Below are 16,706 nucleotides of genomic sequence, written 5' to 3'. Positions count from 1 at the left end.
CTCCACTCCATCTGTTGAGGTCGCGGCTCCGCCGTGGATAAAAGGCTTGCTGGAAAGGAATCGAAATGCCTTTCTTTAATCAAAGTTGGCGGAGTACTATCCGGAGTACAGCCGGAGTAGAGCCGACATCGTCGTCAAAATCGCTGTCCATGCCCATCCCCCGGATGTCGTTTCTAGCAGATATCTCAGGCTCTACAAGTCTTTAGGTAAATTGCAAATATGGCCTCCGAAAAGCCAACCTGCCGATGGGGCATAGTCTGTAAGATGGAGTGATCCAACCGAAACGAAACAACAAATCCTGTTCATACTGACACTGTCTAGCAACCGGGTTCATCGCATCGTGGTTTGTCGACGACCTGGCGCTTGACCGGCCAGACGCGAACGTCAAGCATGTCATCCAATGCATCGGCTCGTCGTCTCTGGAAAAGGGCGAGGCGTTTGCAGCAAAGCACTGTCCCAACTCCAAGCCCGCCATATATTCGTCGTATGCCGAAGTGTACGCCGACCCCGACGTCGACTGTGTCTACATCGGCACGCCGCACTCGTTCCACAAGCAGAACTGCCTCGACGCCATCGCGGCCGGCAAGAACGTCTTGTGCGAGAAGGCCTTCACCATCAACGCCCGAGAAGCGCGGGAGGTCTTTGAAGCCGCGGCCAAGAAAGGCGTCTATGTCCATGAAGCCATGTGGCTCCGGCACCGACCGCTCGTCGCGGATCTGACGAAGCTGCTGCACCAAGACAAAGTCATTGGCGACGTGTTTCGCATGTCGTCCGACTTCGGCTTCTACATGGACATTGCGGGACTGCCGGAGACGTCGCGACTCAAGGATCCCAAGCTCGGCGCCGGCACATTGCTCGACATCGGTGTGTATTCGCTCACCTGGGCCATTCTGGCTCTCGACCCGGACTCGCCGAAGAACTCGCAAACCCCTAAACTCCTCGCCGCTCAGACCCAGAAGAACGGAGTTGAGGTGTTGTCGAGCGTGATCTTGCATTATCCATCGTCCGGACGACAGGGGATGATCACCTCCACGACCTTGTCGGATGCCCCCTCCGACGTCGTCTGTCGCATTCTGGGAACCGAGGGCTACATCGATGTCACAGGCTTGGCTCCGTCACACCCTGCGTCTTTCACAGTGTATACCAAGAAAAAGGACGGCGGCGGGTTCGAAGAAGCCAGTAGATCGAACTACACCGACATTGGCCATGGCTTCGTCCACGAGGCCGACGACACTGCCCTAGACATTGCCGCTGGACGAAAAGAGAGTCCGATCATGCCTTGGAAGGAGACCATTCGAGTCATGGAAATGATGGACGAGATTCGAAAGCAGGGCGGCACAAAATATCCCCAGGATGACGAATAGATAGGAACTACAAAAATGAGGAGACACATTGACCAAAACCTGTCCTTGAATGGAGTATTGTCATATGAAATAAAGAAGAGAGCAAGGCTGCGACCCTGACACCTTGAAGGATGGAAATAATGCATTACATCATCGATGCAGCTCTCAGCCTTGACACGTGCCGTAGCCTCGTCGATGTCATTCCTCAACGTCTTCCCCCTTGTTGTCAACCATACTAGTAACACTGTCACCTCCGTTGATGTACTTTTCGTCCATGATGGCTTAGAATGTCTAGAACCGATATTTATATACCTTGCCGCATCTCCTGACTCTACGATGCCTTCTCTATTTCAAAGTCTCTCTCAGCTTCCCCTACTTTCCTCACTCTTCAATCTCTCTCCAAACAGGAACAATAACATCAACAACCACAATGGCCAATCACTCAATCCACACCCTGTTCCATTCACCCAACAATGTCCATACCCATCAGTCCGATCATGTCCCTTCCCTCCGCCGCGGGACATCAACACCTGCTGCGTCAACCACCCATCCGGCCATTTCTTGCAGACCCAGTTCTGGGACACCTCGCCGGCCCTGGGCGCGCCAGATTCATGGACCATCCACGGTCTCTGGCCGGACCTGTGCACAGGCGGGTTCGATCAGTTTTGCGACTCCTCGCGACGCCACGACGATATCCCCGCAGCATTGAAAGCCGCGGCGCCGCCGGAATTGAGTGGTCCCCTACTCGCCTTTATGAATGAATACTGGCTCTCGTTGGACGGGGATAACGCGCATCTCTGGGCTCACGAGTGGAACAAGCATGGCACTTGTATCTCGACTTTGGAACCGACCTGTTATGCTGATGATGATGACGATGATGACGATGCTAGTGCTACCGGTCATGATCATCGTCATGGTCAAACATCTGGTCATTCCACCGTGGATCGCAACTACCCCGACGTCCTGGACTACATCATCCAAACGACCTCTCTATTTAAGACTCTTGACACGTACACTCTCCTCGCCGACGCGGGAATCGTGCCCTCCACCACGGCGACCTATACCCTCCGCGAACTGGAAGATGCCATGGAAACATCTGCGCACGGCGTGCCCGTGACGTTTCGCTGTAACCGATTCGGCGAACTCGATGAAGTATGGTATCACTTCGCAGTGATGGGGTCTCTCAGAACAGAATTGAGACGCGGTGACGGCGGAAAAGGCAGTAGGGTCAAAGACGTGGTATCAGCACCTCTGTCCGATTCAACAACTTATTCTCCATTCCTGAATGAATCCGCCATCCGCGAGATCTTCATCCCAACAGCCCCCGATGGAGTGATTTCAAACTGTCCAAGACAGGGGATCAAATATCGGCCGAAATCTACGGGTCACAAGCCTGGGTGGCCTCCCGCTCCCACCGGCACGAGAAGCTTATCAACTACAGCTACAGCCACTGCAACAGCGGCGCCATTCTCAGGAAAAGGGCATCTCAAAGTCCATGTGCTTGACGATCCTGCTGTGGCCTCCTCTCCCTCTGGCTCAACCCCCACGTCTACCTCTCCCAGCTTAGATGCCCTGGCAGACAAAGATGAAGGCTGTCTAATCCGCCTCGGCGACTGGTATACCTCTGGCACATGCGCCACCTTCAAGGCGCAAAGGGACATCGTCGACCCGGGCCACGCTGCCTTATTCTCCCTTTCGTCGAGCTACTCCCCGTGTCTCATCGACGGGGTTACGGGGAAATTCGAATGTACCAAGTCCAGTGCCGTGCAGAGCATCTTCTCTTCCGACCCGGAAAGGCCGGTGGTCTTGTCTTATCGGAATAGCACCGTCTTCTACGCGAGCCACAATCCCCGAAGGTTCGAAAAGGTGGGTATCTATGCCGACCAGGGCGATGACGGATCAAGGAAGATCCCATTGGAGATACATTGGATACCTACCTGAGACCATATAACTGCTGCCTGAATGTTAGTACTCCTATGAGGATTCTTTGCGTACGAGGCTGGGTGCTTTGTCCGACTCGATCGTAGTTCGGTCTTGTACAAGGATGCTCTGTATCCATGTCAGCCCTCCATTCAAGCCCATTCCTACTTGTAATCTGGCAGCAACAAGTCCTCGCTACTACCTCCCCACCCACCGACTCTGCGCCCCATCTTCTTCACTTCTCTCATTCCCGCCCCGAGAAAATTCCTCACAATCTCTCCGCTGATCTGGCGGTCGACCTTACGCCGAGACTTGACGAGCTTTTCTCTACCTCCACCTGGCACCTTGACAACGTGTACTCGAGGAGACCCAGTGTCTCGAGTTGGAAGGGGAGGTAGTGGATGCCCACTTTCAAGCATTGCGCAGTCCAAGGATCCAACCACTGAGTCGAAAGCGTTGACCTTCCTAATCTTGCTTTCACACCGGTCCTGCTCTGGTCGGACAGCAATTCGAGAAGATGACAGCAGCCTGGTTTGGCTTTCGCTCTTGGGGAACCCGAAAGACGAGAAACGAGGAGTTGACCTCCTGGATGCCTCAACTGCCCTCGGTGCGGCCTGATCTTTTCGACATTTCAGTGACTCGTTCAGGGTCTCGGGAGAGCGGTCAAAGAAAGATGTCCTTCTCCTGAGCGAAGTCTTCACTTCAGTACTCGGCATCGTCGCAGAGCTGGACGTAGAAACGGGTTGCTTCTTTGGTATGGTTGGAAGAAGAGAAGCCAGATTGCCAGTTGTCTTGCTCTTCGCAAAACCGCCGTTGCCATAAAACTTGCTTGATCGAAGACTCATGACAGCTTCGGCATTGACACTCGAGATTCTACTCGTGGTTGCCGAACTATTTCGTGGCGATTGCGGTGCATTCGATCCCGTCACAGGCTTCAACCCAGCGCGACCTGGAATTTTCTCCTTCCTGTCATGATTGATATCGCCAACTGAGAAGTTACCAGTTCGGTGGAGTGTTTGACGTGATACTCCGAACTTCTTGAGCAACTGTATCTCAAAGTCCTCGAAGCTGTCGACCGCTTCCTTTGTCCTACAGGACCCTTTAAGCTCGTTGAGGGCAGTCCTCATTCGATCCTTCTCCCTGTTATCGAGAAGATGTTCCGCTTTCCGGTTGGTCGTGTCCAACGGCGACAGGCTCTTCGCCTGGCTCATCTCTTCCGTTCGAAGATGATCGCATAGCGACACATAACGACCGGTCCAGTATTGTGAGTTCTCCGCCGAATAGACCTGCTCTGTTGTCAGCTACGGGACGGTAAATGCAACATCGGAGAGAGTTTGGCTCTCTGACCTGGTTGATATGGTTCATTCCTTCGCTTTGGCATGAGCTGGCGGTGCTGCCGACGGTGGTTGTAGTGGGTGGGCCGTCGTCAGGACCATTCGAATTCGCCATGGTCGAATTGACAAACAGAAAAGGTCCATGATGTGAACTCCTCTGGAAGCCTCCAAGATGCCTAGCGTTACCACTATCATTGGCCGGCAGCCTGATGGTAGCGATATCCTCGATTCCCTTTGAGGTCGGAGGGCCTGAGATCTGGCTGCGGTCAGGACCAGAATTGCCCTTTTGCGGAGAGTTGCCGAAAGAGTTTCTCAGACGAGTACGATTTGCAGCAGCCTCTCTTTGCACCTGTTTCATCATTTGCACCTCTTTCTCCGTCATCCTACTTTCCTGCAAAGCGTCTGTCATGTTTATCTCGCTAGTGTCATGGCGCCGATGGAATGAAGGCATTGCAACGTAGGGGGCTTTCCTAGGCGAGGGTGTCAAGCTTGCAGGGCCGAAGCATGATAAGCTGCCCAAGGTCTGAGTTCTCGGAAGCGGTGGGCCAAGAGGCTGAAGCAGGCGTCTTCTAGGCGTCGCAACGCGTGGAGAGGACAGTAGACTGCTCATGGTCTTGGACTTGGGAATACCCATGGGGTGGCCCACAGATCTGTCCCTGGCAGGTGCGGAAAGCCCTTCAGGCCTATCCAGAGACTGCGTGGAGAGTTCCTGCAAATGAAACTGCTGTTGGATGCCTGAAAGATCTCTCATACCCCTGTCTTTGTATGGCAACAGACATTCCGAGCTCGTCGAAGACGGCTGGGACATGTGGAACGAGGTGGGAGGAGCACCATCATTGGGATGCCACGACTTTCTGTGCAGATGTGAGGGGTTGAAGCTATTTGCATCCGAGTGAATAGTGGCGCCGGCTCTTCGACTGCTGGTGGGAGTAGCATGGCGCGAAGTGCCGGATGCCGGGCGCGGGATTGCAGACACAGAGGAACGGCGGCTCAGAGCACTGAGGGATGCAACGTCGATTGTTGCCGCTGGTTGAGACATGGTGTTCCCAGGTGAGGATGTGATAGCACGATAGAATGTACATGATGTTGTTGGCTCTTCTTTTGGGGATCGCAGGAAAATCAAAGCTGCGTGACCAGGGAATGGTAAAGGCTCGCAGAACGTAGAGGGAAAGGCCGGCATACCGGATGCAGCTGCGACTTCCTCTTCTCCCAGGGAGTGAAAGTATTGCAAAAGATTGGCCAGGGGTCTTGACAAGATGCCAGTGGGCAACAACTCTCGACGGCTTACCTCCCGACACGACCCTGACTACGGCTGGGGGCGAGGATGGCCTTGATCGTAGCAAGGAAGTCAATCGGGAGGCTTTGGCAGAACTCGAAATCACCGGGGCACTATAGAAGGAACAGAGTCACCGCAGGGATGCAGAGCGTTCACGGTGCAGGTTTTGCACCACACATCAGCATTATTCATTTGCACCTCACCTTGAAGCATTGCACTCCATGTGTTGTTTCCGGTGGCCATGACAGGTGCTAGCAAGTCAACTCAGCGCTGTGAACTGAGGGAGTGTGTATATTTTGTAACGAATGTGTGAGGGGACACTTCCTCTTTGTGAATGAACTGCGCATCGCAGGCATCAACCAGGTCAGCCTTGTTCTATTCCTAGAAGAGTCTACCCGATGTCATGATATTAGTAGCGCTGTGCTTCCCCGTATTGAATTATAGCATATTGCGCGTTGAATGATGATGATTCTCCGTAAATGGATCCTACCTCGTACCCTTTACTCGCACCTTACTGTTTACAGACTTAGCATGGTTCCTCTATGACGTGAACCAATGACATCACTAGTCCTCCACCATGACATTACATCGATATAGGCGAAGTATACAAATGCTTCTCGTTTCGACGACTCTCTTACATCTATCTATATTCTCCTCCCAACAAGACCTCCTCAAAGCAGAACCAACACTCAATTCCAAGAACCAACTTCTCTCGCACTAAACGAACTTTCAAGCATCCAAATACCTCAAACACAGCTTTCACACCACAGCCATGTCTGAGCAATACAAGGGTCAAGATCTCCTCGACATCGCCGCCAAAGCAGAACAAGACCTCGCAAACCCAAAGCTGAAGCATGGAGCACAAGACGGCGGGTTCGGTGGCAAGACCGTCCCCGGAGGTAGTGTCAGCAGTATGCTCACCCACCCTTACACATGAGATTCCTTTGATCGACATGCTGACCAGTGACTAGCCGTTGAATCTGGTATCGACCAGTCAGTAACAAATAAATTCCCCGGGAGCACGGCCGAGTACGGCAGCAAAGTGTCCGGCGCAGGCAACAACCGCGAGATCCCCCCGGAAGAAGGTGGTGGCATTCAGAAGGGAACAGGGAGGCCGACAAAGGCAGGAGACTTCGATCAAGGCGAGGCTGGCGAAGGTCCTGAAGACATCTCCGCCAAGTATGCCGCAGAAAACCCCGGGAATGACGATGTGAGGTCGAACATCCGCTGAGGTCGGAGCACTGGAAATAGTCATGCGGTTTGAACAAGCATAAAAGGAGTATTCTGTATAGTACAGAGGTAACATATTGCCACCTTGGATCTGGCAATCTAGCAGCAAAAAGTCTGCCATGAAAGGTTTCTTCCACACCAAACCGACCTGTAACAACACCATGCACTCTTTTTCTGATGTTGCGACAATGACTCCCAAACTCCCCGCTCAGGACCAACGCCTAACCCGTCGAAATCTGTTCAAACATCCATTGCCTCACAATACTTGGACGGACTGGAAGTATCGGTTGGCGGTGAGCTTCTCGTCACTCTTGACCAGATCTCTCATCACCTGGAGCTTCTCATCCTTGCTCATGTCCTGTCCTTCAACCTGGTCTTTCCACTTCTTCAGGATAGCTTTGAGTAGACGACTGCCCTCCTCCGCTTCCTCTTTGGAATATTGTGCTTGCTTCTGTTCTCCTTTGACTGCGGTGAAGTCTTCCAGTTCTTCCGCCTTTTGCCTCGCCATCTTGACCACCTTCTCCGGAAATCTGACGAGCTCGGCAACATGAATTCCAAAACTTTGGTCGCTGATTCCAGGTTCGACTCTGTACAGCAGCGTGACTTCTTGCCGCTTGGGTGCCGCCTCACTGTCGCCGTTGACCGCGGTCGTTGCTTGCTCACCCACAAACGCCACCACATGTAGGTTCTTGACAGCGTTAGGATATTTGTCCGCGAGGGCGGTCAATTCATGGAAATGAGTCGCAAAGCAGCCGAAAGCTCCAATGTTGGCCACGATTTCTTCACTTATTGCCCATGCGAGACCAAAGCCGTCGTATGTACTGGTACCTCGACCTAGCTCGTCAATGATGATCAACGAGTCCCGTGTCGCGCTCTTCAGGATATTTGCTGTCTCCAACATTTCGGCCATGAAGGTTGAAACGCCCTTCAGCTGTGAGTCCGAAGCACCTACACGGGCCAGGATGCAGTCGAAGATGGTCAATTCGGCTTCACTGCAGGGCACAAAGCATCCAATCTGAGCCATCAGGGCTATGCATCCAATGGTACGGATGTAGGTCGACTTGCCACCCATATTGGGGCCGGTTATGATCAAGAACCTCGAACTGTCACGTTTCAGTTCCACGTCGTTGGTGATAAAGTTGATGTCGTCCTGAGCTTCCATACATGGATGACGGGCCTCTTTCAATATCGTATCTCCACTGCCCCGTTCGTGGATCTTTGGCCGCACATACGCTGTGGGAGCATGCACGGAAACGTGGGCCAGACTGACCACCACATCCAGGTGAGCAATGATGGCTGCAAGTTGTTCGATCACGGGAGTATAAGAGGAGGCGACAGTGACAACTTCCGACACAAGTGATGACTGCTGCCGATTGTATGAACTGGAAAGCTGGTCGTATTCTCTCCTCAGTTCCTGCAGTGTTTGGGTTGTGAAATAGACACCATTCTTTTGGGTCGAGATTTCTTTATATTGACTCTTGTTGCGGATGCAACCCGCTTCATTGCGGGTCAACCTGAAGCAATATCCATGGACTCGGTGGTTTTCCAGGTAGAGTTTCTTGTCGAGCTCCTGGTTGAGATCTCTGCCTACACGGCGGTGCTCGTCGTTCATGCCGTGTTTCACCTTGTCGAGTTTCGTCTTGATGATGCGCAGTTTGTCATCGAATTCCGGTTTGATGATGAACTCATGACGATCCAGTGCATCGAGATCGATGGTCGTCTCGACCATCTCCGCGAGCTTGCCTAGAAAATTGGACAGCTCCTTCAACCTGGATGTGTACTGTGCTGCGAGCGGGACTTGATATTGCTCATCAACCACCGTTTCAAGGGCTTCAAGGAAGCCAGGCAGCCGTATGATGACTTGATAGGCGCGCACCACATCCTCCAAGGTGGCAGCTTTGCGCTGGAACTTTTTAGCTAGGCGATACAGATCGGGGATGGAACGGAGATGCTCTTCTTGCATGGTCTGACGCAGTTCTGTATCGTTGATGAAAGCCTCCACCAGCTGTTGTCGTTTCTCGATTTCAGAACGGTTCATCAATGGCTGCTTCAGCCACTGCGCCAATAAACGGCCACCAATGGGAGTCTTGCAGTGATTCAAGAGGCCGAACAAGCTCATGTTCTTCGATCCGTCCCTGGGTCCTGGCATGAGGTTAAGCGCCCTCAATGCAGCCGCGTCCAACTTCATGTACTGGCTCAAGTCATGCTGATATAGTCGAAACTGGCCGAAGTTGCTAGGATCTGTCAGCACCCCCAGGTACTTGATCAAGGCTGCTGCACTGCCCATAGCCAGCTTGAGCTCTGTTTGAGGCAACATGCCGATTGCATTCTCGCCCTTCAGGAGTCTGGCGAGATCTTGTTCAATGTCCCTGGTGCCATAGTCGGCTGCGGGTCTCTCCGAGATGGCGATCCCACATGAGTCAATGACTTGTTTGATCTTTGCCAGCTCGGGGTCCTTTTTGGAGCTGTCGCTGGACACGATGCACTCTTTGACCCCCAACTGAATGAGTAGACTCTCAAAGTTCGAGTAGAGGTCATTGTCGAGGAACTCGCTGACGCCAAGTTCCCGAACGCTGGCGTCTGCAAAACAGACCCCGACTGTTCTGGCTTCGCCTGCTCTCGCGCTGACCTTCACCGCCAGAATTATTGGAGCACTATCGCCCTGACTGTCCAGCCCAGATCCCAGCTCTTCCTCAACCGCCTGCAGATTGCCAGGACTGGCTTGGCGAGCCAATGTCCATTGTCCTCTTCCACTCGCCTCCCAGATCTCAACTCGTTTGCCCAGTTTGAAAAGTGCTTCTCGAAGAAGGTTGCGGAAAACCGTGGTCGACATGGTGACGCTGGGAAGGGCATTGTCGCTGCGTCCAAGATTCCTCAGCACCGCAGTGGTCTTGTAGACCGTTCTTGCGATGAACTCGGCATCTTCCCCATGTGCAGAATACCAGTCTGTCCGGTCAAAGACACGGATGGTGTTGTCCCCGTCAGGCTTGGGGGGTAGCGAGCGAAAGTTGCGGATGAAACCACCCTCATCGTCGACCTTATGGATAGTGTCAGAACTGGACAGGTTAAGGGATGAGGAGCAAAGCAGCGGCTATTTACCTTGAGTTCCGGCCTCGAAGCCATCTTTGAATAGCTTGTTGGTTGCTTCGGTGAGTGTAGCACTCAAAATACCCTCCTGCAGTGTATCGCAGGTCGACGCGCTATCAAAGTCGCAGGACACACGCTTAAAACTCGACGCGTAAAGTGCCACTCGCCGCTTGACGCGATTTCTTGGCAATTTAGGTCAGCTTCAAGTTCAAATTGAACTTCGACCTTTGGTTTCACTCCATAGAAGAGACAACCCCCGTCATACGCAAAAGAACAAGACTGGCATACTAGTATACGGTCATCATTCATTTTCTTAACCGAGCTATATCAGCTAGGTAAGCCTTTCCACAACTACGGCGGTTCAACAAGAGGTAGGTAAAAGGGAGCATATGCTATAACTTGTTCCTCCGAAAGCTCCCTATCAATCACTTAAAAGACACGAGATCTCCCTTCAAAGACTTTGAGATCATCGAAAGGTGGTGAGACAATGTTTTGGAAGACCAGCTGTTGGAACTCGTCGCCAATGTTTGACTTTCTGGTTTCGGTCCAAAAGAGGCACTTGGCCACTATATCGCCGTAGTGGCCGCCGCTCTCCAAGTAGACATCGTCAAGAACCCGGACGGCAGTTTTCAGGTTTGCGTTTGCTTCCACGGGGTCATCGTCTGCGGGAATCCTCAGAGCGGAAATGGTCTGGCAAAGAGAGAGTTCGACCAATGCCAGTCCAAGCGGAAACAAGACTTCATTGCGAATGAGCGCGCTTGTCGAAGTGCTTGTGGTCGGCACCGTCGCACCGAAGGGGGCTATCTGGTGACCGGACAGGTAAGGTTGTTCGATCACGGATTTACCGTTTCCCATCTTTTTTGGAAACAGGATATCCCGGCTCCTCCATTCGGGTTTGAGCCAGCTTCCGTGGAAACGAAGCACGGTTGAGGCAAGAGTCGCAGCCAGGAACAAGCGATTCCGTCCTCTCAACATACAGCCTGCGCGGGCCATGCGAGATCCGACAGTCCCCAAAGAAGAACCTAATATGTCCTCCAACGACTGCGTCTCCGGACTGTCATCAAGTTTCTCCACAAGATAGAGATAATATTGGTTCGACGGATCGCTATCCATCCGAGATGGAACCAATATATTCCTTGACGAGTTAGTCCATTTTGGCTTTGACCAAGGTGGAACATATGTCTGAAATCGGCAGGGATGGAGGCAGATTCTCCAGTTTGGGCCAGGGCAGGCTGTTCAAGGACGGCATGACAATTGCGAATCGGACTTTTCCTGCAGCCGTTGTTTGAGGAGTAATGGAGAGGGAGGAGGGCAACGAATGTGTCGTCACAGCACGCGTGTCCGTCATCATTGGAATTGTCTCGACTTCATGCCATTGCCAGGCCGCCACATTTCCTGCGGTAGGTGTCTTTGAGCTGAAGGCTATCCGCAGCTTTGACATCGCTGGTTTCGCCTCGTGGTCCTCATCCGTGTCCAACGCCAGCGGCTCGATGCGAAGATGTACGCAGTGAGAATCTCTGCATGGGCATTTCCAGTATTTGCCTCGCACGACGGCATTGTAAAGGTTCATGGCGTGTCTCCTCGCTGCCTTGTGCTTCAACAACGGCTTTTTGGAGACTGGATGCTTCCGCCGACTTTCCTGGAGCTGGCGCGACTGTTCGAAGAGCGTCCTGAGCGCCGTATTTGCCTTTTCGATGTCTCTGAGCAAGTTTGCATACACGGATTGCGAGAGAACGTCCTTGAGCTTTTTGATCTCCCGTTCAACCACTGAAGCGTCGTTCCAGTATATCTGGCGACATGTTGTCAACAAATCGACATCTCTCTGAACCGAGAACCAGGAGAAGCTGAAAAGAGAAGACATCCATCATCCTCCGTGCACGAAAAACCTACCTTTGAAGAATCTCCAGCCTCAAGACCGAGTTTTTTTTTCCCAGATCCTCCAACGAAGCCGACAGCTCAATCATCGTTCTGATAAAAGCATCATAGTTCCGGTCGAGCTTGTTCGCCAACTTCTTTTGGAACACAGGATCCCTCCACAACGGACCCCGAGGATTCTCGATAAGCTCGGCAACCTCGTGTTCGTAGTCCACAATGCCTTCTAACGCCTGGTCAAGCGTGTTGAGGAGAATCACATGTTGCGTCCCCAGCTGTGTTGAATATTGCTCCAAACGTCGGCGATATCGCTTGGTCCGAAACCCTTTCAACGTCTCGATGCCCTGGACGTACGCATCAAGTTAATTCACGACCAATGGAAGAATGGCGAGCACGACGCCTGCTGTCTCGATGCCAGTCATCGTGGCGGTTTCTTGCCCTACGATCTCTTGCTGTGGTGGACCCGAGGGTGAGAAGAAGCGAGGGTTTTGCGCGCTGAGACTGTGTACTCATTTCCCGTACCCCTCCTTGCCCTCTCTTCTGGAAAAGACCGAGGACAATCCCTGCTTCGCGCCCAATCTCATTGGGGGAGAGATTGGTGAGTGTGCAGCCTCAGCTTACACGACAACTGATGGGCGAAACCCCAGTTTCCTCTACTAGCTATATCGGCTGCGAGGTGTCCAGACGCGGTGCCACCCTTTGCCTTATTCAAGGTGTTGCAAAAGGAAGTTGGTTTGTGGATACTAGAATAAAAGGGCGCGACGGACCTTCCCGCGCCTGAAAGCCTCTACGGCGGGACGAAGCAGGATTGGACTCTTCTGACAATGGCGAATCCCAATTTCATCTCGTCTCTGCTTGTGGACAGTCTGAAGCTCTTCGATACTCTTATATCCCGCGCCGAATTGGGAGCTTATGCGGCTGAAGTACCCACGAACTTGTGGACCGATGAACTTGGCAGGTTGCGTCTCTGGGCGGCCAATATCGGCGCTCATCAAACCGGGCAGTCATCCCTTGATTATCGACTGAGAGATGCATCGCATATCAAAGGCCAGACCATTAAGCTCCTGGAGCGACTGCGACAGAATCTTCAAGACTTGGATGAGTTGTTGAATGGTGTTGACTATGGAGTGGAAGACCTCTCACTTCAAGAGGACGACGAGACCGAAGCACAGCAGATATACACTGGTCTTGTCACCACTGTCGATTGCCTCTTCCAGATCAGCATGATTATCCGCTGCCCGGCACAACACGACAGGCTTATAGGTACCAAGAAGTTGGACACTACAGCCTTTGAGCCTTATGACAAACAGCACGTCGCTCACAAGTATCCTCAGGCCCCCGCATTGTCGCCGACCGCCTGGGAGCAGCCAATTCACGACGCAGAGCAGCATTGAAATATCGTGAAAGACACCATGCGAAGCTCGGAAAAGGTATCGATCAATCCGATGCTGTTTCTACACGTCTCTCGGAAACAATTGCCACCGAGTTTCAGAACACCGATATTGATTTCGCCGAGACGGGCTTGAATGCAGGTCTTTCCCAAACCTCGTACGCCCCCAGCCTCTGGGAAGGTGGTGATCGGCTCACGGTTCCACGCCCTCCCAAAGAATCGAGCGGCGGGAAGCCATTTGAATGTCCATACTGTTACTATCTCATAACAGTGGCAGACAGACGTGCGTGGATTCGGCATGTTTTCAAGGATCTGATGCCTTACATATGCGCGTTTTCTGACTGCCCCACTTCGAATCGACTATATGATAGTCGTCGCGAATGGTCTCAACATCTTCAGACAAGATTTTTGTCAGGATTCGCTCCAGGTGACAATATTGATTGCTTGTTGCGCTGTGGAGCTAGGCTACCTGTCATGTCGCTTGAACGGCACCTTGGGAAACACCTGGAAGAGTTAGCATTGTTTGCTCTTCGGGGATTCGAAGAAGACGAGGAGCAAGATGAAGAGGAATATACAAAGCAGAGTCACAGCTCAATTGCAGATGCCACATCTGAGGACAGGGTCGGCAACAATTCGTGTGAAGACGAACGTGAGAGTGAAGCCAAGTTCACAGGACTCGCGAGAGAACTAGAACTGTACCTGCTGCAACTTGGAGAGTTGAACGAGAAGAGGTGGAAGAGCGCATCAAGGAACATAGAATAGTAGAAAGAGGGCCGTGGAATTGGAAGAAGCGGATTTTCAGCGCAGGGTGATAGAGAAGTTCAAGAAGGCTGGTAGGTCTAAAGTTAAGGGGTCTTCCTTTGAGAGCTTTGCTATGTCGCTTTACGATACATGGTCGATCCAGTCTCCCAATCTCTACTTATCCTCCAATGAGTATCTACTAACAACGTGCTCCCTTTTGGGGAAACCTTAGGCTATGATGAGGAGGTAATCAAAGAAGTGATATCCAAGAAACGGGATAGAGCGTGACCTTGAGATCAATCTGCACCGTCCGAACTCCTAGTACTTCAAGGTCAACCGAAAGTACTTACACCCGGACAATCTAGGGCGATCATGAAATGGACATTATCTTCCCTCGCCTGCCAATGCACACAATCTCTTCAGTCTCCACGTGGTGCTTGTGTGGTCTGCTCCTGCCTACTGACGGCGCTGTCAGTATCGTGGCTACTGGAACAGCGTTCGGCACCTTCTGCGGCCAGCGACCATGGATTACCTGCTTTTCTCAAGATCTTCTTCTGTTGACTCTCCATCTCATCTATCAGTCGATCCTCATCACCCTCCATCGGATCCTTTGTATTACATTCTCCCTATATCATTATTAGCACGACCATACTGCCACTCGACTCATTGATATCTCTTCAAGCCTACCGGTATTTCACTATTCCATCCATCATGCCCAGAACATGGACTTCGTCAAAACGCGCCAACCGTGTCGAACCAAAGGCGAGTGAATCTCTCCTTGAAGCTCAATCTCGCAAAGATGCAAACTTCTCGGAAGTCGAAGCCAGACTGCCGAAACGTTATGCCAGGTCGGAGATGGGCTTCATTGACAAGAGAATGAGTAAGACTCCATGTCATCGCCAAAGGCCAACAGTTGATTTCGAGAACAGGTTTTCTAGGCTCGCACAACCCCTTTGGCAGGAAGGCCTGTCCTAGGGACAACACAGTATGGGTCCTTGACAACACCGCATACAAACCTACCCGACAAGGGGATGATACGGCTCAGCCATGGGAAGCCGAATTTGTCTCTTATTTCTTTGGCTCGGGAGGTAGAGACCAAACAAAGTCTCTCAATGGCCTTGCAGAAGTTATGGGACTTGGCGACAACACCGCTCGGGACCCCGAGACCCGGAAGAGGATGGAGGAACGTCTCAAGCCCCTGTTGATGACCATCGCACCAGCACGTACGGTGGAAATTCTCATTCCTTCGCCCGATGCAGATGGAAGCCCTCAGACACGAGTGCTCGGGCCCTCCGGCTCCGATGGTATCAGTAGCCAAACTGTGGCGGTCGGAGGCTCTGATGAAGCTGACGGCAAGACTATCACCTGCACGAGTGAGGGTGAGCAATTTCCAGGCCTGAGTTGCAAAACACGCTATGTTGGTCCTGAGGGTTGGGCCATCATCTCCGACATCGACGATACGGTCAAAACCACCCAGACCCCTAGCCCTGCGGGAATCCTGCGATTCACGTTCACCGACACGCCCAAGACGGTTGCTGGAATGGAGGAATTCTACAAAGTACTTGCAGAGTCCTTCAGATCACCCGCTTGGTTCTACCTGTCGGCGTCACCTTACAACCTGTATCCGTTCCTCCGCGAGTTCCTCATCGAGCACTATCCGCCTGGGACGATTATCCTTCGTGATGCCCGATGGCTGCACTTTGGTGGCCTGCTACAATCCTTCACTGCTGGCGTGCAAGAGTACAAGACAAGCCGGATTGAGAAGATACGATCCTGGCTTCCAGACCGGCAGTTCATCTGCGTTGGTAATTCAACGCAATCAGATCCAGAGGCGTACGCCCAGATGTATGCCAAGTATCCTGGCTGGATCAAGGCGATATACATCAGGAAGGTGCTCGATGCGCCGCACATGGAGGAGCGAAACAAGAATCAGAGGTTCATCGAGGCATTCAAAGATGTCCCAGACCACGTCTGGAGAGTATTTATCCAGCCGCAGGAACTTTCCGACCATATCAAGCATCTCGCCGGTCAAGCGCACCCAGGAATGATCGGCACCCTATTGGGTCGGTGGTGCCAAACCGAACACGATATGAAAGCCATACCTCGTAAAGGGCAGCTAGCACTTCCTCCGCTGTCCCCTACTGCTGGAACCGCAATGGATGCTCCGAGTCCTCTGCCAGCGGACGACGCCACGGTCGGTACGGGAACAGCATAACCAGGACAGGAGTTCTCAGGCAACCAGACGGCGACTTTGGTCCCTTGATCCAAGGCACGTCCATATGGATGGGTAGCACAACTCCTTGATTGGGGGGATCGGGATCGGGATGTAATCGATCGACCGGCAGGTTGAGAGGAATGCGCATTGGAGAAGAGCAGGATTGAGGACGATTGACCTAAAACGAGGCTGCCTTTATATGAAGATGGCCTCGACCAAGTTACTCCCTATTTGGATGGAAGAACGACAGTGGCCGCAAGCACAGGAGTTCACGTCACACCGCCGGGCCCTGAGTAGG

At 52.5% G+C, this 16,706-nt stretch overlaps 9 protein-coding genes across 9 annotated transcripts; 5 read left to right on the top strand and 4 right to left on the bottom strand.

Annotated features, from left to right (window-relative positions):
• Positions 1–219: 219 nt before the first annotated feature.
• Positions 220–1,364, top strand: A1O1_02999 (uncharacterized protein; the record flags this gene model as incomplete). The annotated part of the gene is made up of 2 exons (XM_007723907.1): positions 220–259; positions 322–1,364. 2 exons carry the CDS (start codon positions 220–222, stop codon positions 1,362–1,364), a joined length of 1,083 nt encoding a protein of 360 aa, XP_007722097.1.
• Positions 1,365–1,679: 315 nt separating this feature from the next.
• Positions 1,680–3,284, top strand: A1O1_02998 (uncharacterized protein; the record flags this gene model as incomplete). Its single annotated transcript, XM_007723906.1, has 1 exon — positions 1,680–3,284. One exon carries the CDS (start codon positions 1,680–1,682, stop codon positions 3,282–3,284), a length of 1,605 nt encoding a protein of 534 aa, XP_007722096.1.
• A 143-nt stretch (positions 3,285–3,427) lies between these two features.
• Positions 3,428–5,405, bottom strand: A1O1_02997 (uncharacterized protein; the record flags this gene model as incomplete). The annotated part of the gene is made up of 2 exons (XM_007723905.1): positions 3,428–4,549; positions 4,611–5,405. The coding sequence occupies 2 exons, from the start codon at positions 5,403–5,405 to the stop codon at positions 3,428–3,430; spliced, it is 1,917 nt and encodes a 638-aa protein (XP_007722095.1).
• A 1,240-nt stretch (positions 5,406–6,645) lies between these two features.
• On the top strand, positions 6,646–7,104 carry A1O1_02996 (uncharacterized protein; the record flags this gene model as incomplete). Its single annotated transcript, XM_007723904.1, has 2 exons — positions 6,646–6,784; positions 6,845–7,104. The coding sequence occupies 2 exons, from the start codon at positions 6,646–6,648 to the stop codon at positions 7,102–7,104; spliced, it is 399 nt and encodes a 132-aa protein (XP_007722094.1).
• A 255-nt stretch (positions 7,105–7,359) lies between these two features.
• Positions 7,360–10,226, bottom strand: A1O1_02995 (DNA mismatch repair protein msh-2; the record flags this gene model as incomplete). The annotated part of the gene is made up of 2 exons (XM_007723903.1): positions 7,360–10,140; positions 10,203–10,226. 2 exons carry the CDS (start codon positions 10,224–10,226, stop codon positions 7,360–7,362), a joined length of 2,805 nt encoding a protein of 934 aa, XP_007722093.1.
• A 393-nt stretch (positions 10,227–10,619) lies between these two features.
• Positions 10,620–11,303, bottom strand: A1O1_02994 (uncharacterized protein; the record flags this gene model as incomplete). The annotated part of the gene is made up of 1 exon (XM_007723902.1): positions 10,620–11,303. One exon carries the CDS (start codon positions 11,301–11,303, stop codon positions 10,620–10,622), a length of 684 nt encoding a protein of 227 aa, XP_007722092.1.
• Positions 11,304–11,334: 31 nt separating this feature from the next.
• A1O1_02993 (uncharacterized protein) lies at positions 11,335–12,484 on the bottom strand (the record flags this gene model as incomplete). The annotated part of the gene is made up of 3 exons (XM_007723901.1): positions 11,335–12,034; positions 12,081–12,406; positions 12,434–12,484. 3 exons carry the CDS (start codon positions 12,482–12,484, stop codon positions 11,335–11,337), a joined length of 1,077 nt encoding a protein of 358 aa, XP_007722091.1.
• Positions 12,485–12,886: 402 nt separating this feature from the next.
• On the top strand, positions 12,887–14,214 carry A1O1_02992 (uncharacterized protein; the record flags this gene model as incomplete). Its single annotated transcript, XM_007723900.1, has 2 exons — positions 12,887–13,325; positions 13,373–14,214. 2 exons carry the CDS (start codon positions 12,887–12,889, stop codon positions 14,212–14,214), a joined length of 1,281 nt encoding a protein of 426 aa, XP_007722090.1.
• A 690-nt stretch (positions 14,215–14,904) lies between these two features.
• A1O1_02991 (uncharacterized protein) lies at positions 14,905–16,408 on the top strand (the record flags this gene model as incomplete). The annotated part of the gene is made up of 2 exons (XM_007723899.1): positions 14,905–15,073; positions 15,123–16,408. 2 exons carry the CDS (start codon positions 14,905–14,907, stop codon positions 16,406–16,408), a joined length of 1,455 nt encoding a protein of 484 aa, XP_007722089.1.
• Positions 16,409–16,706: the final 298 nt, after the last annotated feature.

This window comes from Capronia coronata (genome assembly GCF_000585585.1).
Source record: "Capronia coronata CBS 617.96 chromosome Unknown acBCG-supercont1.2, whole genome shotgun sequence".
Taxonomy (NCBI): domain Eukaryota; kingdom Fungi; phylum Ascomycota; class Eurotiomycetes; order Chaetothyriales; family Herpotrichiellaceae; genus Capronia; species Capronia coronata.
This window is presented reverse-complemented; position numbering and strand designations above follow the sequence as displayed.